Here is a 25,115-nt window from a genome sequence, read left to right as displayed (position 1 = left end):
CACTCTGTTTATCAACTGGTGTCAGTCAGTCAGTTTCTGGGAGTCTGAACATAATCAGAACAGAGCTATAGAGTCATCCAGCATGGAAACAGACCCTTCACTCCATACCGACCATCATCCCAAACCAAACCAGTCCCACCTGCCTGCCCCTGGCCCATATCCCTCCAAACATTTCCTCTTCATGTACTTATCGAAGTGTCTTTTCAATGTTGTAACTGTGCCCACACCCACCACTTCCTCAGGAAGTTCATTCCACATGTGAACCACCCTCTGTCCTCACTCCATTTTCCATTCACGGGAGGGAGTTAAATTTGATCTTCAGGACACTGACCCGTCCCCAGTGCCAACAGGAATGACCACCTTACCTGACACTGAGCAGGTGAGATCTCTACTTGCTGATCTCAAGACCTGGCACAGGGAGTTTGGTTCACGTGTTTCAAGTCCTGATGGTTCAGCTGCTGCTGAAGGGCAGGAAATTTGGGGAACAACAGGGGTTGTTGGTAAAATGAGTGCTGGGTCCTGGGTTGCAGGTCAATCCATCTCCAGTCCTCCCACAGGAAGCAGTTAGACCCAGTCCTGCAGAGAGCGACTGCAGCGCGATGCACTTAAAATAAAGCGAGATAAACAGAGGGAGGAAGGGACAGCAAAATCCGCTGATAGGGTGAGATGAAGAAAGATCAGAAGAGATTATTGCAGAGCATAAACACCAGCACAAAGCAGAGAGACCAGGTTGCCAAATAATCTCAGACACAGCATCCAACTAATTTGAACCCAATTGCTATCAAATTACATTCTGTTTAAGGAAAGAGGCTCATCTCATTAATAGAGTCATAGAGATGTACAGCACGGAAATAGACCTTTTGGTCTTTTATTAAGATTCATTCTTATTCATGGGATGTGGGTGTCACATTTATTGGCTTAATTGTCCAGAGGGCAGTTAAGACTTGTGACAATGCTGCTCCTTTAACAAGTTTATTTTGTCCTCAGTATTTTTCTTCAGAGAGGTCTGAAAAGCCTGAGGTTGAGGGTTTTAGGCCCAGTTTGATTATAGCTAACAGATACTGCCTCAGGCAAAGGGCAAAAAAAAACCCCTTGTACAACAAAAGGGGAGTGGCCAGTTTTCCCAGTTCAGCTTCTCTCTGGTTTGGTTTGGTTTTAGTGCAGTAGTGTTGATAAAGGCTGCTGGACCCACAGGAGCAGGTCCATGCTGATCTCTGTCTGCCCTCTTTCCCATCATACACTGTGTTTGATTTTATCTTTAGTGCCAAGGGGTGTTCATGGGAATTGTTGCAAGTATTTGGAACAGCATCATTAATTTGGGATGATTTGTTGGGTTTTCAGATAGGTTAAGATATTCTGTCTTCTGTTCTCTTTTGGTTATGTTTCATTTGGTAATCTTGTAAATAAATTCTGTTTTGTGTTAAAACTACATGGTTTGACCAACTGCATCCTCCCGGAATATCCATGTTACATCTGCTTAAAACAACTGACAAAGTTAGGGTCTGAGCTACCTTCTTGAAATGGTTGGAGGGGGTCTGGCCTGGTCCGTAACAGATTTTGCAGGATTTGTTCTGTAGTTCTAAATTGGGATTAGGGTTCTTGGACTCAAAGGCAGTAAGTGGTAGGTGTTTGAGTCTTTCATTCTGGGAGTTGATTTCAGTTGGTTTAAACAGTGCTTGGACCACAATGGGTCTTTTAGTCACCGACAGCTTTCTGGGGGTGGAAGAGGTGACCTTGGGGGTTTTGCAAAAGGTGAATAAAGCCAAGCTGCTAGAATTAGCGCACACGCTAGGGTTGGAGCTGCCTCCTCCCATGAGGAAAGGAGAGGTAATTCCAGCATCTACATTTGCTGGAAACACCATCGGAATCTTTAGAGTTGGCTAAAATTTAATTGTAAATGAAGCAGCTTGAGTTAGAGGCAAAAGACAAGGAATTATGATTAAAAGCAGAGGAAAGAGGAAAGGAGAGAGAAGAGAGGGAGAAGAAAGGAAGAAAGAGGGAGTTTGAACTTTGGAAACTGACACTGAGACAGGAAAGTCAGCTTGAAAGGATGGGGCTGAAGGCTGACAGTGAGCTGAGTAAGGATGCGCAAACCCGTGGGAGCCAAAGGCCTAGTGAGAAACTGTTTAAATATATTCACGCATTTCCTACATTTGACGAGAAGGAAGCTTTTTTCATCTCATTTTGAAAAACAAATGCAGTGGCCAGTGACGATGTGGGTTTTGCTGATCCAAACAAAAACTTGTAGGTAGAGCTAGTGAGGTATACGCCTCGCTATCAGAGGAGGGATCTGGGGCGTATGAGGGGGTGAAGGAAGCCGTCTTTAGTGCATATGAGCTTGTGCCAGAAGCCGACTGATAACATTTCAGGAATCTAAGGAGGGACCCCGGTCAAACCCACACTGAATTTGAAAAGATCAAACAAAGTTATTTTGACAGGTGGATAAGGGCATTAAAAATAGAGCAAACACATGATGCTCATAGAGGGACGATTATTTTAGAGGAGTTCAAAAATTCACTTCCTGAAGTAGTGTGAACTCATGTGGAAGAGCAGAGAGTTAAAACAGCAAGGTTAACAGCTGAAGGGGCTGATGATTAGGAGCTGGTCCATAAATCAGAGTTTGGCTTCCAAAATCAATTTCAATCCATGAGGGATATGAATTGGGGCAAAGAGAAATGTTTGCATGGAAAGGGAAAGGTAGATCTCGGTGAAGATCGTAAGGAGAACTTACCGCAGGAAACCCTTGAAGGGGAGAAAGAAGTTAAAAAAGCTCCCGCGTTTTCGTTGCAATAAAGTAGGCCACATGAAATTACGGTGTTGGGGGGTTAGCAGAAGCACTAGGAAACCAGATACAGGAAAAGAGGATCAGCCAGTGAATATTGTTGGAATGGTAACGGAAAGCACAACGGAGACTGGAAAGCTGTAGCAGAATGTACAAGCTGGTCGGAGGTTGGTTAAGGAGGATGTACCAGATCTTCTGAAACTATATTCCTGCAAAGGTCAAGTTTACTCATAATGGCCTGGAGCAGCAGATAAAGAGGTTGCAATATTAAGAGATTGAGGATCCTCTCAATCTGGGGTGTTGAAAGGTGAGGAGATATGTCTCTTTGAAAGACGATTGCCAGAAAAGGTACCGGTAATGGGAATCAACCGGAAGACAAGAAGCACTCAATTATGTAAGGTGAGGTTAGAGTGTCCAGTGAAGAGTGGAGAAGCTATGGTAAGAGTACCAGACAAACTCTCAGCTCCAGGACTACAACTTGTCCTTGTCAATGATCCAGCTGATTCACTGGTTGAAAAGCCAGTGGAAACTCAGGCAACTGGACTAACATTGGACACATATTCTGGGATCTTTCCAGACTGTGTGGTAACAAGGTCACAAAGTCACCAGTTGAAACAAGAGAGATCAAAGAGTACAGATACGAAAGTTGAAGTGACGTTAGCAGAGACTCTGATCAGGTGGTTGACACAGCCAGGAGCAGATAGATGGCAACACAAACATTATTAGCTCAGATAAATTAACTGAGTTACAGCAAAAAGATGAAAATTTAAAGCAATTGTATCAAAAGGCATACATGGAGAAAAAAATCCAAATATATCCCTGAATGTAATTATCTTTAAAATGATGTTTAATGAGGAAATGGAGGCCATCACATTTTCAGGCAGATGGACATGGACAGAAATTCATCAAATTGTATTGGCACTGCGTTATAGAAAGGAGGTGCTGTAAGTGACGCATGAGCTACCACTATGAGTCATTTAGGAGTCAGGGAAAACCCAAGCTAAAATACAAAAACACTTTTTTTGGCCTGAACTGCTCAAGGATGTGCATTGCCAGTTATGTCAGACATGTCAGGTAATTAGAAAACCACAGGCAATAACAAAGCTTGCACCTTTAATACCTATTACTGCATTTCAGGAACCTTTTACAATTTGGGTCTTAATTGATTGCGTAGGACCCCTACCTAAAAACAAAAAGAGGGAATCGGTATTTGTTAACAATAATGGATGTGTCCATTAGATTCCCAGAGGCCATTCCATTATGCAATATCACAGCTTAAAGGATTGTACAGGAGTTACTCAATTTGTTCGCAATATATGGACTACCCACAGAGATGCAATCAGATCAAGGATCAAACTTCACATCAAAATTATTCATGCAAGTTATGGACAGCTTAGGACTAAAACAACTCAAATTTACTGTGTACCATCAGAATCACAGGGAGTGATAAAAAGGTGGCATCAGACATTAAAGACCATGTTGAGGGCTTATAGTCAAGACTATCCAGATGATTGGGATAAGGGAATTCCATTTTTACTTTTTGTGATCAGAGATACACCAAATGAATTGACCAAATTCAGTCCATTTGAATTAGTTTTTGGGCGTGAAGTGAGAGGACTGTTAAAATTGATTAAAGAGAAATTGGTAAGTTAGAATTCAGAGCCCATATATTTAGACTATTTTCAGGTACAATTAAATAGAGTGGGGGAATTGGCTAGACAGCATTTAAAAGTATCACAGCTTACAATGAAACTGGAAACAGACAAGAAATTAAAAACTGACACTTTGCTCAGAAGCAAGGTGTTAATCTTATTTCCAGTGATAGGTACACCTTTAAAAACAAGGTTTAGTGGATCTTATCAAGTCAAAAAGAAATTGACTGAGGTGAATGACTTCATAAGGACTCCAGACAGAAAGAAATCTCACAGTGTGAGTGTGTCATGTGAATATTCTCAAAAGGCATTTTGACAGGGAAGGAGAGCAGGCGGACAATGTGTAATTGGTTACAACACAGAGTGAAGAACCAAATTCAGAGGATTCTGAATTGGACATTCCTCAATTTAAATTGGACAATGAGGAAATTGTCAAAAATTGGGATAAGTTATTGAATGACCTTCCAGGGGAAAATTGCAATGACCTGAAAGAGTTACTACTATCACGTGGCGAGGTATGTGGAAATAAGTTGGTAGGTACTAACCTAATTGTGCATGATGTAGATATAGGAGATGTTGTTCCAATTAAGCAACATCCTTATAGGCATAACCCTCTAAAGTTGGCACAGGTTCAGAAGGGGATTGAATGCATGCTGCAAGATGACATAATTGAAGTGAGTTACAGTGACAGGAGCTCACCCATAGCAATGGTGCCAAAACCAGATGGTATCCAATGGTTATGTGTGGACCATCGCTAAGTCAATGCAGTTACAAAGACTGATGCATATCTGATTCCACATTTGGAAGACTGCGTTGAGAAGGTTGGACAAGCACCTTTTATTTCTAAGCTGATCTAAGAGGATACTGACAGGTACCTTTGTCAAAAAGAGCGAAGGCAATTTTGGCTTTCGTAATGCCGAATGGACGGCCTCAGTTTAAAGTCATGCCATTGGGTACGAATTTATCTGCCAGCCACATTTCAGAGACTAACCAATATGGTCATTGCCAGATTACCCAACTGTGTCATTTTATAGATGAGCTGGTGGTTTATAGTCACACATGGAAGGAACATTTGCAACATTTCTCGGACTTGTTCGATCAACTTCGGAAAGCAGGCTTGGTGATAAACCTGGCGAAAAGTGAATTTGCCGAAGCCAAGTCACCTTCCTGGACCGTGTTATTGGACATGGACAAATGGCCTCATGGGATGTAAAAACAAAGATAACTGGTGAGTTTCCCATATCATATAGGGCGGCACGGTGGCACAGTGGTTAGCACTGCTGCCTCACAGCGCCTGTAGACCCGGGTTCAATTCCCGACTCAGGCGACTGACTGTGTGGAGTTTGCACGTTCTCCCCGTGTCTGCGTGGGTTTCCTCCGGGTGCTCCGGTTTCCTCCCACAGTCACAAAGATGTGCGGGTCAGGTGAATTGGCCAAGCTAAATTGCCCGTAGTGTTAGGTATGGGTGGGTTGCGCTTCGGCGGGTCGGTGTGGACTTGTTGGGCCGAAGGGCCTGTTTCCACACTGTAAGTCTAATCTAGTCTAATCGCCTAAAAGAGCAATACTACGGTTCCTGGGATTGAGTGGATTATATCAAAAATTTGCACCAAATTTTAGCAGTGTGGCTGCTCCAGTCACTGAATTGCTGAAGGAAGTCAAGAGGTTTCAATGGACAGTGGACTGTCGGAAGGCATTTGACAGCCTGAAATCTGCATTAACCACTGCCCCAGTATGAGCCACACCATGTGGGCGGCACGGTGGTACAGTGTGGGCGGCATGGTGGCACAGTGGTTAGCACTACTGCCTCACAGCGCCTGAGACCCTGGTTCAATTCCCGACTCAGGTGACTATCTGTGTGGAGTTTGCACGTTCTCCCCGTGTCTGCGTGGGTTTCCTCCGGGTGCTCCGGTTTCCTCCCACAGTCCAAAGATGTGCGGGTCAGGTGAATTGGCCATGCTAAATTGCCCGTAGTGTTAGGTAAGGGGTAAATATAGGGGTATGGGTGGGTTGCGCTTCGGCGGGTCGGTGTGGACTTGTTGGGCCAAAGGGCCTGTTTCCACACTGTAAGTAATCTAATCTAATCTAATTATGCAAAGCCATTCAAGGTGGTTGTCGACACAGGTGATGTAGCTGTTGGTACTGGGCTCTTTCAGGAACATGATGAGAATACTGAAAGACCTAACGGATGTTTCTCCAGGAAATTGAACATTCATCAGCAAAAATATTCAACGGTTGAGAAGGAAACTTTGAGCTTGGTGTTAGCATTACAGTATTTCAATGTTTATGTTACCAGTAACATAACTGACACAGTCATATACACTGACCATAACGCATTGAAGTTTGTGGAGAAATTTAGAGACAAGAATGTCAGACTGTTTAGATGGAGTTTGTTATTACAGCCATTCAATTTGAAAATTGTGCATGCAGCAGGATGAGAAAACGTGATTGTTAATGCATCGTCGAGACTTGGATGAGAAACAGGCGTTCGGTGGCAGGAGCAGAACAGACTAAAACAGAATGCATCTCTGCATGTTTGCATGTTTATAGTCAGTGGCATGTGTTGTAGCATACTAACAATTTAAGATTAAAGGCTTTTTAAATGAACCCATTTTTGGATATTGATGTTTTTTTTTATGGAGGGGGAAGGAGTTGAGACGTGCAGCTCCTTTAACAAGGCTATGCTGTCCTTGGTCTTTTTCTTCAGAGAGGTCATAACAGACAGACTCCAAAAAGCTTGGGATTGAAGGGTTTTAGGCCCAGTTTGATTATAGCTAACAGATGGTGCCTCAGGGTTTAAAAAAATCCCTTGTACAATGAAAGGGGAGTGACCAGTTCTCCCAGTTTAGCTTCTCTCTGGTTTGGTTTGGTTTTAGTGCAGTAGTGTTGAAAAAGGCTGCTGGACCCACAGGAGCAGGTCCACGCTGAATCTTTCGCTGCCTTCTCTCCCGTGAGACCCTGTGTTTGATTTGACCTTTTGTGCCAACGGGTTTTTGGGGGATTGTTGCAAGTATTTGGAACAGTATCATTGATTTGGGATGATTTGTTGGGTTTTCGAGTCGGTTAAGTTATTCAGTATTCTGTTCGGCTTTGTTTAAAACTACATGGTTTGACCAACTGCATCCCTACTTGAATATGCGTGTTACACCTGCTTAAAACAACTAGCAAAGGTAGGGTCTGGGCTATCTTCTCGAAATGGTTTGAGGGGTCTGGCCTGGGATTGGGATGGGATGGGATGGGAATGGGATTCGAACTGGATCCAGGGCAAGCAGCCGCTCAGATGCCTCGTCAGCCAAGGAGTGCTGTCCAACAAGAGGGACTCAGTCTCTCTCTCCCTCTATTCCTATGGCCTCTGGTTGAAATATGAGGAGAAAGAGATGCCAGTTGGTCTGTGGCAGTGACAGTAGTTGATATCTGAATGGAGTGCCCACTGGGGGAAAAGGAGAGGGCAAAAAAGATAAGGAACTGAGTCTTTGCCTAGTGAATATAATTAATAACAACTAGATTATAAGTGAAGCAACATTTTGCAATTTAATAGTTATTAGTTGTGTTGTCTACTGGGTAAATACCCAGTTGTTTATTGTTTCTTAAATTCATGCACAGGATGAGGATATCATTGGCTAGGCCAGTGTTCATTGCCCAGAGGACAGCTAAGAGTCAGCCACATTACTGTAGGATGGTAAGGATGGTACTGCCTTCCCTTAATGGTATTAGTGAACCAGATGGATTTTCCCTTGACAATCAACAATGGATTCACGGTCATCATTAGATTGTTTATTCCAGATTCTTATTGGATTCAAACTCCACCATCTGCCATGGTGAGATTTGAACCCAGGTCCCCACTGGCTGGGTCTATGGATTCAAATTCACGACCCTTTGAGAGAAGTCATTCCTTCTCATACCTGTTCGAAATCTGCTGTGCCTTAGCCTCAAACAATGACCTCTCATTCTGGATTTCCCCATCAAGGGACGCATCCTCTCTACATCTACTTTGTCAACCCTCTTTTGCATCTTATATCCCTCAATTAGATCTCCACTCGTCCTTCTAAACTCTAGTGAGTGCCTGAGCTGCTCAATCTCTCCGTATAGGACCAGCGTTTAGCTTGTGTTTTCTCAATGCTCTGATTCTGTGCCTCTGGTTGCTCTTGAGATCCATTGTGACTGAGTTCCCTCCCTTTTCATTTGCCTGATGGTTAAGGAGGAGTTTAGCAAGATTGCCTTCGTTGGTCAGATCTTTGAAGATAAGAGTTGGGATGTCATGTTGGGGTTGCAGAGGACATTGGTGAAGCCTCTTCTGGAGCACTGTGTCCAGTCCTGGTCGCCCTGCTGTAAGAAGAGTATTATTAAGCTGGAGAGTTATCAGAAAAGATTTATCAGGATGTTGCCAGGAAAGGAGGGTTTGAGTTGGAAGGAGAGGCTGGATAGGCTGGGACTTTTCTCACTGGAATGCAGGAGGTTGAGGGGTGGTCTTACAGAGGTTTATAAAATCATGCAGAGCATAGATAAGGTGAGTGGCAGATGTTTTTTTCCCTAGAGTGGGTGGATTTCAAAACTAGGGGGGCATATTTTAAGGTAAGAGGAGAAAGATTTAAAAAAAGACACTTTGTAGTTTGTGTGTGGATTGAACGAACAGAGGAAGTGGTGGATACAGCTACAGTTACAACATTTAAAAAACATTTGGATGTGTACATGAATAAGAAATATTTAGAGGGATATGGGCAAACTGCAGGCAGTGGGACTAGTTTAGTTTGGGATTATGGTTGGTGTGGACTGGTTGGTACCAAGGGTCTGTTTTTGTACTGTATGACATTATGGTGGCCAGTCCTCACTCTTTGTTTTCTCACCTGGGATACATTTTTATCCTTGCATTGGGCTCATACAGCCGTATAGTCTTTATGACATTTCAGAGCAGTGTTGCATCTCAACAACAAAATCTGAAAACCAGGAAGAATCTTCAGGACTAACTGGGTAAGGCAGAGCATTGTTAACATTTGTGGGTATAACCTCATCCTGCACCCACTCCATGCTTAAATCATTTAATTTAGTCAATTTCCATTATATCTTAAACATAAATTCCTCAATCCCTTAAAACCAAACCCTTGAAATAATTCAAATTATGAATTGATCAGCCATGTTACCAATAAAGCAGTGATACTTCACAAATCCCACCCTTGTTTGTAACGTGTTTGTTTTATGTTGTTGGGGAGGCACTGCCAATCAATGTCAGGCCCATTACACAAAAACCCGGCATTTGGAAAATTGTTCCTCCTGACTTTGGAATCAGTGAGTGCATACGCCAGTTGAGTGGGAAAATATGACTTGAGACAAGGCTTCTGGCAGTGACTGGGGAACTGAGTGTTATTAAACTGAGTTAATTAGAAGAAAATCGAATATGTTACGATTGTGTTTACAAGAACGGGAAAGTTACAACTGAATTACCATTTGCTGTACAGTTGGGAATTAAAAATATTTTCGATGTCACATTTACAATGTGCCAGCTTTTTTGTTGGAGAAATGATTAGTTAAGGCACAAGGAAATTATGAGTTAGAAGGGTTTTAGATGTCTCTCGTCCATTAGAGAGAATCTTTACCCAAAAAAGGGATTCAAGTTGTAAGTAATAAAAAAGTATAAAGCTAATTTTTGTACAGAAAGAAAGTCCCTATATCACAGGAGGCCTATGGAATCTTTAATAACACAGGGATAGAAAGTTTGAGAACCCCAGTTAGATTATTCATAAATTGGTTTTATCAGACTGTACCTTTGACAATGTGTGCTGATGTGGCAGAGGTAACATTCTAGTCAAACCCCATAACAAACTCTTCTCCACTGATCATTCCTTGAAACAAACCTCTTTGACTAACCATGTGGTTGTTGCAGATTTGTGGCTTTGAATGGGTTAACGATAGGATTAAGGTGAAGCTCTGCCCACTCCTAGATATGATGTGGAGGAGCCAGTGTTGGACTAGGGTGTACAACGTTAAGAATCACACAACACCAGGTTATAGTCCAACAGGTTTATATGGAAGCACTAGCTTTCAGAGCACTGATCCTTCATCAGGTAGCTGTGTTATCCTATGAAGGAGCAGTGCTCTGAAAGCTAGTGCTTCCAAATAAACCTGTTGGACTATAACCTGGTGTTGTATGATTCTTGCCTTTGTCCATTCCCGGATAATGCAGCCATTGGATGGGTACAGGGCAGTTGGAGGTCTCTGACACAGTCCCCGTCAGGGAGGTACACATTGTTTCCTCCCTACTCTTTTCAGTTAATATGGCAAAAGGTTATTGGAACCTGTATATTGTTACTGAACTGGAATGAACTGCATTCTGTCCTCAAAGACAAGATCCTGTTCTGCATAAACTTATTTGCAGTCAATCCTCCACCACAGAATATTCAACATAAACCCCTTAGACTGGCAATAGGAAGGAACATTGATGGAAGCAATCTACCCAAACCACCATTGGTTGGTATCCAGGCATTTCATTATAAAAATGTATCTCATTTTATAACATTGGTACCTGCCTTAACACCTCTAGATTTGGCTGGTTGCAGTTTCATCCTCACAGCCATAATCTTTACCCATTTCGTTATCACTCAGTTAAATTTTGAAGGCTTAGAGATTTACAAGGACGTTGCCAGGGTTGGAGGATTTGAGCTATAGGAAGAGGCTGAACAGGCTGGGGCTGTTTTCCCTGGAGTGTCGGAGGTTGAGGAGTGACCTTCTAGAGGTTTACAAAATTATAAATAGGCAAAGTCTTTTCCCTGGGCTGGGGGAGTCCAGAACTAGAGGGCATAGGTTTACAGTGAGAGGGGAAAGATATAAGAGACCTAAGGGGCAACTTTTTCACGCAAAGGGTGGTGCATGTATAGAATAAGCTGCCAGAGGATGTGGTGGAGGCTGGTACAATTGCAACATTTAAGAGGCATTTGGATGGGTATATGAATAGGAAGGGTTTGGAGGGATATGGGCCAGGTGCTGGCAGGTGGGACTAGATTGGGTTGGGATATCTGGTCGCATGGACAGGTTGAACCGAAGGGTCTGTTTCCGTGCTGTACATCTCTATGACTCTATGACTAATTGAACACTAAATGAACTAATTGGTTGCTATTGGTGATGGAGGACAGGTAGGAGTACCTGCATACAGGGCTTTAAACTTCATTTGGCCGAAGATTTCACCTGCTCCCTCAGGGGAGCTGCAAAAGATCCCATGGCGTCATTTAAAGAGGAATTGAGGAATTTTCCCTGATGTTCTGGTAAAAATTTTTCTGTTGGCAAGCGCCACAATAACAGATCAATTGGTCAGATATCTCACTGCTGTTTGTGAGAAGTTGCTAAGAGTAGATCGGCTGCAAAGATTCTCAGAATAGTAGTTATAGGTCAAAATTGGCTGTAAAGCATTTTTAGACATTCTGTGGTTGAGAAAAGGGCTATATAAATGCATGAACATTCTTCTTTTCTTCATCGATCATGTACATTTTGAGTGGATGGGTGCAGTCAGGCGTGGATACTTTTCCAATCAATCAATTCCAAGCAGGTGGGAATTTTTGAACACCAGCCTCCTAGCTTAGAGACAGACAGGAGCATTGCCACTGTCTCACAACAGCCCTTCAGTCAGGATTGGAATGTAAACAATGACTTTGAATTGTGTTAATCTCTGGACCAGGAGGCCTGGGCCCCAGTCCCACTTGCTGCAGAGTTGTATCAAAATACATCCGAATAGGCTGATTAGAAACATCGATCCTGAGAAACTCCTACAGGAGCAGAGATGACAAAAAAGCACAATTATTTTAGGGCTTTTGTGACACAATGGTAATGTCCCTACCTCTGAGCCAGGAAGCCCAAGTTAAAATCCCACTAGCTCCAGAGGTGCGTAATAACATCTCTGAGCAAGTTGTTGGTGAGTTCAGTCAGTCATCACTCTTTAAGAGTGTAGAGCTGACAGGTGAAATCTAAACATGTAAGTTAATTCGTTGAACTGCAAGGTTTGTTTTCAGATGTTTCGTCACCATACCCGATAACATCATCCATGAGAGTCTCTGGTAAAGCACTGTGGCATGTCCCACCTCTCTATTGATAGGTCTTGATTTCTTAAGGTGGATGATGTTATTTCCAGTTCTTTTTTTTTCACGATAGGATCTAAATTGATGTGCTTATTGATGGAGTTCTGGTTAAAATGCCATGCCTCTAAGAATTCTCATGCGATATGCAATGACACACCTTACTCTGTATCGATTCAGAGGTGATGTGACCTCACCATACAGATCCAGTATTCATCCTCCCTCCTTTGCTGTGCTCCCTCCTCTCTCACTTTTCCTCAGAGGTGTACACTGTTCTAATGGATTAACATTGTGTTACCATTCCCCATTCCATCATGTGACACAAATAGTCAGGCTCTGTTAATAGAAGTTCGTTTGGTGATTGTTATATAAGTCACATCAATCAAGTGTGGCAACTTGAAGTTTCCTCTTTCAATAACTCTGCTCAAATCTCCATCGCTGAAAATGTGTTGCTGGTTAAAGCACAGCAGGTTAGGCAGCATCCAAGGAATAGGAAATTCGACGTTTCGGGCATAAGCCCTTCATCAGGAACCAAGGGATCCTTCCATATCCGCCACAAGTTCACCTGTACCTCCACACACATCTATTGCATCCGCTGCACCCGATGTGGCCTCCTCTATATTGGGGAGACAGGCCGCTTACTTGCGGAACGCTTCAGAGAACACCTCTGGGACGCCCGGACCAACCAACCCAACCACCCCGTGGCTCAACACTTTAACTCTCCCTCCCACTCCACCGAGGACATGCAGGTCCTTGGACTCCTCCACCGGCAGAACATAACAACACGACGGCTGGAGGAGGAGCGCCTCATCTTCCGCCTGGGAACCCTCCAACCACAAGGAATGAACTCAGATTTCTCCAGTTTCCTCATTTCCCCTCCCCCCCACCTTGTCTCAGTCGGTTCCCTCAACTCAGCACCGCCCTCCTAACCTGCAATCTCCATTGCCTGTTTACTGATTCTGCTCAAGCACAATCTCCTCCCTTTTGTGTACTATCTCAGGATGTGGAAATGTTTTTCAATCAAACCTCAATTATCCACCAAAGTGAGCACAACTACTCAATAAAAGTGTTCCTGTACTCAGCTCACCTCATCATGGACTTCCCCAATCTGACTTAAACCCACCTTGCAACCCAACGTTATTGTAACCATTTGTGTTATTCTGACCTTCATACCCATCCCTGAGTTTTTCAGATCTGTGGATATAAGCCAAATTTGAGAGCTCTCGCATACCTGCTAATTGCAGGAATATAGTGGTGATGTTGAAAAATAAAATGTGGGATTTATATGTGTATTACAGCCAGGTCGCAAAAACCGATTTTAAAAGAAATTACTGTGATTACAGAAATACTTACAAGTTAATTATTTTGAGAAACCTGATGATCTCACCAGGTCAAATCTTTAATTGACTCACTCATAACTGTCTTCTGAAATGGCTCAACAAGTTACTAGGTCATAAAAAACTGCAACTAAGAATAGAAACATACGAAATACGAACGGACTAGGCCATTCAGCCCTTCAAGCCTGCGCCACCATTCAATGTAATCTCTCATTAGTTGCTAACCTGCAATGACCTACACATGCTCTTCTAGTTAGACCAGGAAGTGGATTTCCTCTCCCACATTGGATCCAGTAGATCCTGTAGTTTCCTATACTTTAAAGCTAATAGTAACCGTTGTCATGAGCAGCAGCTCAGACTATGTTGTAAGTTGGTCCACCAATACACCAAACGCTGAGAGGCAGGTTAATGTTTCACATAAGGTCTCCCTCAGTGAAACAAAGGAGCCATCTCACTCTGATTAACTCGCTCTTTATTGTCAATTCCGTGAGTTATTAATGAGCCTGTAGCAGGTGGTTTCTGTGAATGATTGGAGCTTTTGATTGTAGGTGACTTACCATTTCAGACAAGTGTTGGCCATAACATAAATTGAGAAGAACCTCAGACGCAGCGTCACTGCTAAACCTTCAAGGTAGAGCAGTTTTTAAAAAAACAGCTATACTGATTTCGATTAGCAGTGACTGTACAGATCACACAACTATAAGCTTTGTATCTCTTTCAAATTCACCTTTTGCTGTTTGATACTATTCACTGAACTTTGTCCAGTTTTACTTCTGGTATCTAACACTCATTTGTATTAAGTTTTAATTTCTGCATTTACATACCGTCCCATGACAGTATGTGAATCCATTAAATTGATTCATGTCATCTTCCTCAGATTCAGTTTCATCTTTATTCCCATGTCTCTGGTTTGGAATCATTTTATAAATTTATAAAATACCAATTTTCCAGCTTGCTTTGAACATCTGAATCCAGGACATTAATGAAGCTGATGGAATGTTGTAGAATACCCAGCTTTTCACTAAGAGACAGAGACCCCTGGTTTGTGTTTGACATGGGAAAAGTAAGAATAAAAAAAAAACTTACATGCACAAACAGCCTTCTATGGTTTATGGGCAGCACCATGGCTCAGTGGTTAGCTCTGCTGCCTCACAATGCCAGGGATCCAGGTTCAATGCCTGCTTCGGGCAACTGTCTGTGTGGAGTTTGCACATTCTCCCAGTTTCGTCCGGGTGCTCTGGTTTCTTCCCACAATCTAAAGATGTGCAGGTTTATGTAAATTGCCCATCGTATAAGTGCATTAGTCAGGTAAATGTAGGGGAATGGGCCTGCGTGGGTTACTCTTCGGAGGGTCAGTGTGGACTTGTTGGGCCGAAGGGACTGTTTCCACACTGTAGGGAATCTAATAATAAAAAAAAACTCAACAAACTTGCACAAAGCAAGATCTCAGTGTGGAGATCAGGACCTCTGTGGTGTTGCTTCAGCAATAAATATCAACCAATCTGTTAAATCCACAAGAGGGCAGTACAGCACTCCCTCACGAACACCCCAGAAAGTGAGCCATTTACATGTGCAAGGCTCAAGAGTGAGACTCAAACCTCCAATCTTCTGACAGCAAGGTTAGAGCGCAATCCACACAGCAACGGCTGCCCTTTAATAAGTGGAGTGCATCCAAACACATCGAGTTGAGCTGGCCCTGCTCAGAGGGTAAAATGCACATTTGCAGATTTACCCCATACATTTATGCTGGTGGTCCATCTAACCAAACTGTGCGGTATTTCCTTATTTTTGAAGGATTCCTCATGGCAAGATCAAGGATGTTCTGGAGATTTATTTTGGTGAGCGAGTTTCGTGAAGATTTGTAGCTCAGATTGCGGTTCTCTTACTGGGTTTGCTCACTGAGCTGGAAGGTTCATTTTCAGACGTTTTGTCACCATACTTGGTAACATCTTCAGTGAGCCTCCGGACGAAGCAGACCCCTTGGCACCACGGTCGCCCACACACCCACCAACACACTAAAACAGCAGCTAATGAACTTGAAAGACTCTATACAGGCAACAAGCAAAACTAATGTCATTTACAAAATACCATGCAAGAAATGTAACAAACATTACATTGGACAAACAGGCAGAAAACTAGCCACCAGTATACAAGAACATCAGTTAGCCACAAAAAGACATGACCCTCTCTCACTAGTATCCTTATGCACAGATGAGGAAGGGTACCACTTCGACTGGGGGCAACACATCCATCCTAGGACAAGCCAAACAAAGACACGCGTGAGAATTCCTAGAAGCATGGCATTCCAACCAGAACGCTATCAATAAACACATTGACTTGGACCTGATTTACCACCCCCTGAGAAAAAGAACAGGAAATGACATCAGCACAGGGAATGACATCACCAACCCAAAGAAACCCAAACACATAAATAGAAAGCAGGAATCATCAACAGTGCTTCACCAGGAGGCTCACTGAAGATGATACCTAGTATGGTGACGAACTGTCTGAAAGTGAACCGTCCAGCTCAATGAGTAAACCGGTATCCATTTATTTTGATTTCTTGGAAAACCTAAGAAAACAAAAGCATAGCAGACCCTTAATAGGGTCTATAAACATAGAGGATATTTGCTATTGTCCTTCCTTTCTAACACACGTGCCATGGAGAGAATGGGAAGTCCCAAAGAGAATTTCCTTGGAATTCATCCTGCTCTTCAGTGGAAATTTATTGGAAATCAGAGGAGGCTTCTGTCAACATTATCAGCACAAAGCAGGCAGAAGCTCCATAAGGAAAATCTCAGTGTTGGTTCGAAGGTTGTGGCAAGAATTCCAGGATACAAAGAATTCAAACTCATTGATTTAATAGCACGTGTCCTAGAAAGCCACATGAACATTGCCTATTGTGAAATAATCTATAAACAATTACTGGTTCGATCAGTCTGGCTGGGTCAGTCTTGGATTGAATGGAGTGCAGCGATTACATAGAGGGGTAACTTGGTTTAAAAATGGAATTGGGCATGAGAACAGCAAGGGGGAGTCTGGGTGGTCATGCTTGCATTAAAAATATGTAGAAACAATCTTTGGGGAAATAATAGTGTGAGCACATTTGAATTTTCTGGTGTATGGAGAAGGATGTTCATGACATTGTGACACTCACGAAATGTTTGATGATTTTGTTCATATAAATTGGGTCCCTCTTCCTTTCAAAAACTGATGCAACCCATCAGTTACTCTCATGTTCCTACACAGTCACTGGATAATGTGGGGAATACGGAAATAGTCACTGATCAACAAGTGGCTTGAGACAATTCTTCATCCGAATGATTTTGAAGGTTTTAAATTCATTCAGAGGATGTGGGCATTGCTAGCTTACTGGCCCACTGCTAATTGCCCAAGACTGTCATTGACCCAATTTCTACACCAACTATTAAAGAAATGTTTCTATTTGAGAGTTGTGAAACTGCACCTTTGTAAAGCTGCCCTGCTCCCAACAGGTTCTAAAGCAGATCCAAACAAGACAAACAGTTGCCAATTCATCCCAGTTTAGCAATTCTTTCTTTTATTATTCTGGGTATCACTAACAGTCCTGTTTATTGATTATTTATTTTACAATACTGCTTTCTCACATCAGTTGTTTGACTGAGTGACTTGATCATGAGCAGATACAGCAACCAATTCATAGTGCTATACGTGAATAATAAATAATACTCTTTTGACACAGAGACATTACTATGGCAACACCAGACTGTGAAGGGCTGAGAGTAATGGAGTTCCACTATACCCTCAGCCACTCACCTGTGTTTGCACACACACACACACACACACACACACACACATACACACATACACAAATACTTTCATTCACTGGTACAGACCTACCATCTAGCAAGACTGGAGAACACCAAACTAACACAAACACTACTTACTACCCAACAGTACATCTTTGCAATGACCAACACAAAGTGAAGTGCAACAAGCTAATGGCACATCACAAGATTCATACATCATTCACTGCTATCGATATTATATATTTTAATTCAATAACCGTGAGACAAACTGAACGAAGCTTCAATTCTTCGTGCAGCAAGTCGGGAGCGATGCTGGAGGGGTCTTTGAAAACCTGTCAAAGATTTCAATGGCCTCAATTCTCATGTCGATGTCTTCCTGTCAAAGTAAAGCAAAGATAAGAGGAATAAAATAAATAAGTAATTCATTCATTTCACATTCATAAGCATTTGATATATATGAAAGGAATATAAGAAATAGGATGTGAAGGTAACAGTATGCCCCCTGCTTTACTATTTCATTAGTTTTTCTTCAAAATTCATTCACGGGACGTACATCGCTAGCTGGGTCAGCATTAATTGGCCGTCCCTAATTGCCCTGGGGAAAATGGTGGAGAGCTGCCTTCTTGAATCACAGCAGTCCATTTGGTGTTGAGAGGCCTGTGATTTCATTAATAAAGGTGGTCTAGGATTTTAACCCAATGACAGTGAGGAAACGGCTGATATATTTCTGAATCAGGATGGTGTGCGGTTTGGAGGGAGCATCCTGCAATTGGTGTTCCCGTGCTGTCCCTGTCCCCATCAATGATAGAAGTTTTGGGTTTGGAAGATGGTGTAGAAGAAACTGACCGTCCCATCCCAGCTACAACTTTCTGCACAAAACCAGACCCAGACAACTACATCATCTCATCAAATAAATACATTGTTTATCAGAAAGAAACAAGGCAATTGTGCGTTTGAAAATCATTGAGTAATCAGGAGCTAACAGATACAAAAAGGGGTGATTATATGAGGCATTAGTTTTGTGAATTATTTTCACTGTTTTCCCTCACTATCCCTTGGTGTCTCTCTTGCTGAGCTGTAGTGTCATTTATTTTTCCAGTGAGTCTCTGTTATCGGGGTAAATGGCCCTTTCACAGTCTGTATTTGGACAGTACAGTGCCCTGTGTCAAATTGTGGTCAGTTTATACTGGGAAAGGGAGACTGATTTGTTCTCATTTTTTTTCAATGATTAGTTAGGTAGAATTTGCAGCATGGAAACAGGTCATTGGTCAGTCTTAATGCTGCAAATTCATTGTAACGAATCCTATCCATGTAACCTCTGCCTTTCTTTCTCATTACTTTCTAATCTCTCTATGTTTGACATCATGTCCCCCCATGTTGCAGAGTTAGAATCTCGCCACTCTCTGGGTAAAAATGTTTCTCTTCTGCTACTCCTGCTGAGCTCATGAATATAAATTTATACATCATACTAAAGCTGAGGATATCTAAGATAACAAATGCATTTCCTGCTTTGCTTCATTTTCTGAACCATGCTGTGTTATAGAATCCCTACGGTGCAGATAGAGGCCGTTTGGCCCATTGAGTCTGGACTGACTCTCTGAAGAACAATCTATCCACACCCACATTCCGCACCATATCCCCTTAACCCCAGACTTCCCATGGCTAACCCGCCTACCCTATACATCTCTGGACACTACGGGGTAATTTAGCATGCAAGAGCAAGTGAGGACTGCAGATGTTGGAGAGGTCAGAGTCAAAAAGAATGGTGTTGGAAAAGCACAGCAGGTCAGGCAGCATTCGAGGAGCAGGACAGTCAATGTTTTGGGCATAAGCCCTTCATCAGGAATGTCGGGGGGGGGGGGGGGGGGGGCGGGGGCTGAGAGATAAATAAAGGAGGGGATGGGGGGTGGGAGGTGGGTGAGATGGTGATAGGTGGATGCAGGTAGGGAGTAATTGTGATTGGTCAGTGGAGAGTGTGGAATGGATAGGTGGGAAGGAAGATGGATAGGTAGGACAAGTCAAGAGGCTGGTGCCGAGTTGGAAGATTGGATCTAGAATGAGGTGGAGAGAGGGGACATTTGGAAAATGTGAAGTCGATGTTAATGCCGTGTGTTTGAAGGGTCCCAAGGTGGAAGATGAGGCGTTTGTTCTCCAATTGGCAGGTGAATTTGATTTGGCAGAGGAGGAGGCCCAGGATCTGCATAGCCAATCCACCTAACCTATAGATTTTTGAACTATTGGAGGAAACTGGAGCATCCAGAGGAAACTCACGCTGCCACTGGGAGAGATTACAAACTCCACCCAGTCACCCGAGGCTGGAATCGAACCTGGGTCCCTGGCGCTTTGAGGCAGCAGTGTTAACCACTGCATCCAGCGAAGAGGGCAGATATTGGCATCATGTTTAATTATCCCCTCTGAAAGATGGTGCTCTGACAGTGTCCTCTGGGTTGCTTCCCTCTCCTCATTCCATTTAGTCTCCACCTTCCCCCACCTCAGCTTGCATCTTCTGCAACCACCAGCACCCCCCACCCCTCATCCCCTCTCACCCTCCCCTCTCACCCAACCCTATGATTTGCAGAGTGTCCACAGAATCAGGGTCAAGCTGGACCAGGAATTTGCTGTGAATAGTGGCACAGAAACTGGGGCAACGTGGCACCCAAAGGCAACACTGGATGGTCAGGTGCTTGAGCAGAGTGTAGGTCTTACATGTTTGGTACTCATCAGTTCTCCACTTTGGCTGCTGCTTCTGTTGCTGTGAACCAAGAGAGAGAAAAACAACAAATGTTAATGTGGCACCATCATAATGCAGTCAGGGATGGGGGCAAGAGGAGTATATAAACTCTGCAACCATATTCCATTGATATCCCAATCCACCCCATTCCTCCCCAGCTCAATATGCATTCTTCAATCCAAGTGAATACTCAGAGCATGTTTGAAGGCAGATGTTGGACAATACCCATAAGGTTCCCTACAGTAGGCTATTACACAAAATACAGAGGCATGGATTTGAGGGTGATTTAGTGGTCTGGACCAGATATTGGCTAGCTGAAAGAAGACAGAGGGTGGTGGTTAATGGAAATGTTCATCCTGGGGCTCAGTTACTAGTGGTGTACTGCCAGGATCTATTTTGGGGCCACTGCTGTTTGTTATTTTTATAAATGACCTGGATGAGGGCGTTGAAGGATGAGTTAGTAAATTTGTGGATGACACTAAGGTTGATGGAGTTGTGGACAGTGCCAAAGGATGTTGCAGGTTACAGAGGGACATAGATAAGCTGCAGCACTGGGCTGAGAGATGGCAAATTGAGTTTCATATGGAAAAGTGTGAGGGAATTCACTTTGGAAGGAGCAACAGGAATAAAGAGTACTGGGCTAAGGGTAAGGTTCTTGGTAGTGTAGATGAGCAGAGAGATCTTGGTGTCCATGTGCATAGATCCCTGAAAGTTGCCACCCAGGTTGATGGGTTTGTTAAGAAGGCATACGGTGCGTTAGCTTTTATTGGTAGAGGGACTGAGTTTCGGAGCCATGAGGTCATGCTGCAGCTGTACAAAACTCTGGTGCGGCCGCACTTGGAGTATTGTGTACAGTTCTGGCCACTGCATTATAGGAAGGATGTGGAAGCTTTGGAAAGGGTTCAGAGAAAATTTACTAGGATGTTGCGTGAGGGGAGGTCTTATGAGGAAAGACTGAGGGACTTGAGGCTGTTTTCATCAGAGAGAAAGTTGAGAGGCAACTTAATTGAGACATATAAGATAATCAGAGGGTTAGATAGGGTGGACAGTGAGAGCCTTTTTCCTCAGATGGTGATGGCTAACACGAGGGGACATAGCTTTAAGTTGAGGGGTGATAGATATAGTTCAGATGTAGGAGGTAGTTTCTTTACTCAAAGAGTAGTAGGGGCATGGAACACCCTGCCTGCAACAGTAGTAGACTCGCCAACTTAAAGGGCATGTAAATAGTCATTGGATAGGCATATGCATGAAAATGGGATAGTGTAGGATAGATAGGCTTCAGATTTGTTCCACAGGTCAGCACAACATTGAGGGCCGAAGGGCCTGTACTGTACTGTAATGTTCAATGTTCTATGTCCTTGTCTGCCAGTCTCAAATGAGATCTTTGTAACCTCCTCCTGCCCTACAATTATACGTGACTCCAGACCCACACCAATTTGGCTGATTCTTAACTGTCCCCTGAAATAGATGAGCAAGCCACTCGGCTCAAGGGTAATAAATGCTCGCCCAATACATGCTCACCCATAACTTCACATTCTGTGAACAAGCAAAAAAAAAACAGCTTTGTTAACTTCTGAAGGAGGGACAAAGATGGAAAATGGCGTAGCAGGAATAAGGCTGGAGTACCCAGTGATTTTCACTTTGGAATTCCCTCTTGTGGCCAGTAGGAATGGGGAAACAATGGACTGTCGAGTTCTCCTATATTTCAAAATGGAATGCACTGCCTCTCAATGGCATTGGATGACTATTTGTATAAAAATACTGTGCAAGGCTATGAAGAAAGATAGGAGATTGGCTCAAGATAATGATGTTCATTTGAAGAGCGCGTGGTGGTGCAAAGGGCTGAATGGCGATTACTCCTCTGGTTCCTTGAGCATTCATGAATTTAATCACTTTGCTATTAGCAATCTTATTCCTCAGCTGCTTTTTACCTCAGCTATGGAATTCTGTCCCTAAATGTCTCCAATCCTGACCTTCTTTAAAACGAAGTACCGAGCTTTTGGTCAGCTGTTCCAACAGCCCCTGATGTCACTTCATGTCAATTTCTGTTTGAGAATTGATCCTATGGAAGGTTTTGCTATGTCAAAGATGCTACACAAATGCAAGTTGTTGTTGTGTAGTGCCAGAGTACAATCAAGATTCACGTGTGTTAGGAGGTCACTCCAAGGATTCATGACTCAGCAGGACAAAGCTCCAACCAGAGCAAAGCCTTCCCGTTAAAAATATTGGACAAACTCAAAGAAAATGACAGTCTCTTTGGGACACCGATCAACTTCTCTTTGTCAAATGTTAAAACCTTGCTGCTGTGTGGCGAGTGAATCTCTGGCACCCTCAGGCTCAGAGCTTCATTTCTGCAGAGGGCACATCGAGTGGTGGTACTGCTGCTTAGACCTGGCAAAGACCAGAGTGGCACATTTCCCATGCACCTCGGAGTCTGGAGCTGTGGGTATTGTGGGGAAGGCTCCAACTTCAGAGAAGGTGGTAAAAGAGGGGGAGGTGTGGCATTGTTGGTCAAGGACAGTATTATAGTTGCAGAAAGGATGTTTGGGGCCTCCGAATAGTTCCAGAAATGTAGAGGAAAGGATAGAAAAGATGATTCTCAATAGGAGTGAGAGAGACAGGGTAGTTGTCATGGGGGATTTCAACTGTCCAAATATTGACTGGGAACACTATAGTATGAGTACTATACATGGGTCAGTTTTTGTCCAGTGTGCGCAGGAGGGCTTCCTGACACAGTATGTAGACAGGCCAACAAGGGGCGAAGCCACATTAGATTTGGTACTGGGTAATGAGCCCAGCCAGGTGTTAGACTTGAGTGTAGGTGAGGACTTTGGTGATAGCGATCATAATTCTGTTATGTTTACTTTAGTGATAGAAAGGGATAGGTGTATACCACTGGGCAAGAGTTACAGCTGGGGGAAAGGCAATTACGATGCGATTCGACAAGATTTAGGAAGCATAGGATGGGGAAGGAAACTGCAGGGGATAGGCACATTAGAAATGTGGATCTTATTCAAGGAAAAGCTACTGTGTGTCCTAGATAAGTATGTACCTGTCAGGCAGGGAGGAAGCTGTAGAGCGCGGGAGCCGTGGTTTACAAAGGAAGTAGAATCTCTTGTCAAGAGGACAAAGAAGGTTTATGTTAGGATGAGATGTGAAGGCTCAGTTAGGGCACTTGAAGATTACAAGGTAACCAGGAAAGACCTAAAGAGAGAGCTCAGAAGAGCCAGGAGACTTGAGAAATTGTTGGATAGGATCAGGGTAAACCCTAAGGCTTTCTATAGGTATTTAAGGAATAAAAGAATGATGAGAGTAAGATTAGGGCCAATCAAGGATAGTAGTGGGAAGTTGTGTGTGGAGTCAGAGGAGATAGGGGAAGCACTAAATGAATATTTTTCAACAGTCTTCACTCTAGAAAACGACAATGTTGTCGAGGAGAATACTGAGATACAGGCTACTAGACTAGGTGGGATTGAGGTTCACAAGGAAGAGGTATTAGAAATCCTGCAGAGTGGGAAAATAGATAAGTCCCCTAGGTCGGACGGGATTTATCCTAGGATCCTCTGGGAAGCCAGGGAGGAGATTGCCGAGCCTTTGGCATTGATCTTTAAATCGTTTTAGCTTTTATTCAGAGATCGATTGAGTTCCGGAACCACGAGATTATGCTACAGCTGTACAAAGCTCGGGTGCGGCCACACTTGGAGTATTGTGTACAGTTCTGGTCACCGCATTATAAGGAGGATGTGGAAGCTTTGGAAAGGGTGAAAAGGAGATTTACTAGGAGTTTGGCTGGTATGGAGGGAAGGCTGAGGGACTTGAGGATGTTTTCGTTGGAGAGAAGAAGGTTGAGAGGTGACTTAATAGAGACATATAAGATAATCAGAGGGTTAGATAGGGTGGATAGGGAGAGCCTTTTTCCAAGTTTGGTGATGTCAAGCACAAGGGGGCATAGTTTTAAATTGAAGGGTGATAGATATAAGACAGGTGTCAGAGATAGTTTCTTTACTCAGAGCGTAGTAAGGGTATGGAATGCTTTGCCTGCAACGGTAGTAGATTTGCCAACTTTAAGTATATTTAAGTCGTTATTGGACAAGCATATGGACGTACATGGAATAGTGTAGGTTAGATGGGCTTCAGATTGGTATGACAGGTCGGTGCAATATCGAGGGCTGAAGGGCCTGTACTGCACTGTACTGTTTTAAGTTCTATATCATTGCTGGCCAGGAATCTCTCCTCTGCCATTGGTAGGTGAAGGAAGGAGTTACTGCTTAGCACTCAGCCTGATTGGTTGCTTACAAATGCAACTTCCATGGCCATTGAGTGTTGGAGTGGGATTTAAACACATATCTTCTGATGAATCAAAGGACAATAGTCACTGCACCATACTGTCTCTTCCAGGTATGCCTGTCTCACCTTTGTTGGTGATCAGGGTTTCTGCTTGGGCCTCTTCATCACTGGGAGATCTAAAGGAAAGGAAAGGAATGCAAAAAGCTGTTAGAACACTCTCCCTTCATTACTACCATTGGCTAGAGGTGGAGGGAGCTTTATCATGCATCCAACCCCATGCTGTCCCTGCCTTGGGACATGTTCTACTGTCCCTGGATTCATTGCATTTTATAAAATATATTTATTTGTTGCAATTGTGAAGTTGTCAAATTCAGCACTCCCACTCTCAGGACAGCATGTGGTTAGACAGAGAATCAAGCTCTCTCTACACCATCTCCATCAAACATTCACAGGACTGGGATTGCATGGGGTTATATACAGGGCA

The 25,115-nt window shown here is 43.3% G+C and overlaps 1 protein-coding gene across 1 annotated transcript in view; it reads right to left on the bottom strand.

Annotated features, from left to right (window-relative positions):
• fxyd6 (FXYD domain containing ion transport regulator 6) overlaps window positions 1-25,115 on the bottom strand; it is a 69,564-nt gene that overhangs the window by 13,315 nt on the left and 31,134 nt on the right. Inside the window, exons 7-9 of the mRNA XM_060847016.1 lie at window positions 24,758-24,807; window positions 21,858-21,880; window positions 20,173-20,365 (exon numbers count right to left, since the gene is read on the bottom strand). Of these exons, the coding sequence (XP_060702999.1) occupies window positions 20,173-20,365; window positions 21,858-21,880; window positions 24,758-24,807 (266 nt within the window). The remainder of the gene's footprint in view (window positions 1-20,172; window positions 20,366-21,857; window positions 21,881-24,757; window positions 24,808-25,115) is intronic.

The sequence above is a fragment of the Hemiscyllium ocellatum genome, chromosome 29, assembly GCF_020745735.1.
Source record: "Hemiscyllium ocellatum isolate sHemOce1 chromosome 29, sHemOce1.pat.X.cur, whole genome shotgun sequence".
In the NCBI taxonomy this organism is placed as follows: domain Eukaryota; kingdom Metazoa; phylum Chordata; class Chondrichthyes; order Orectolobiformes; family Hemiscylliidae; genus Hemiscyllium; species Hemiscyllium ocellatum.
Note: the sequence above shows the minus strand (reverse complement) of the source record. Positions and strands in the feature narration are given on the sequence as shown.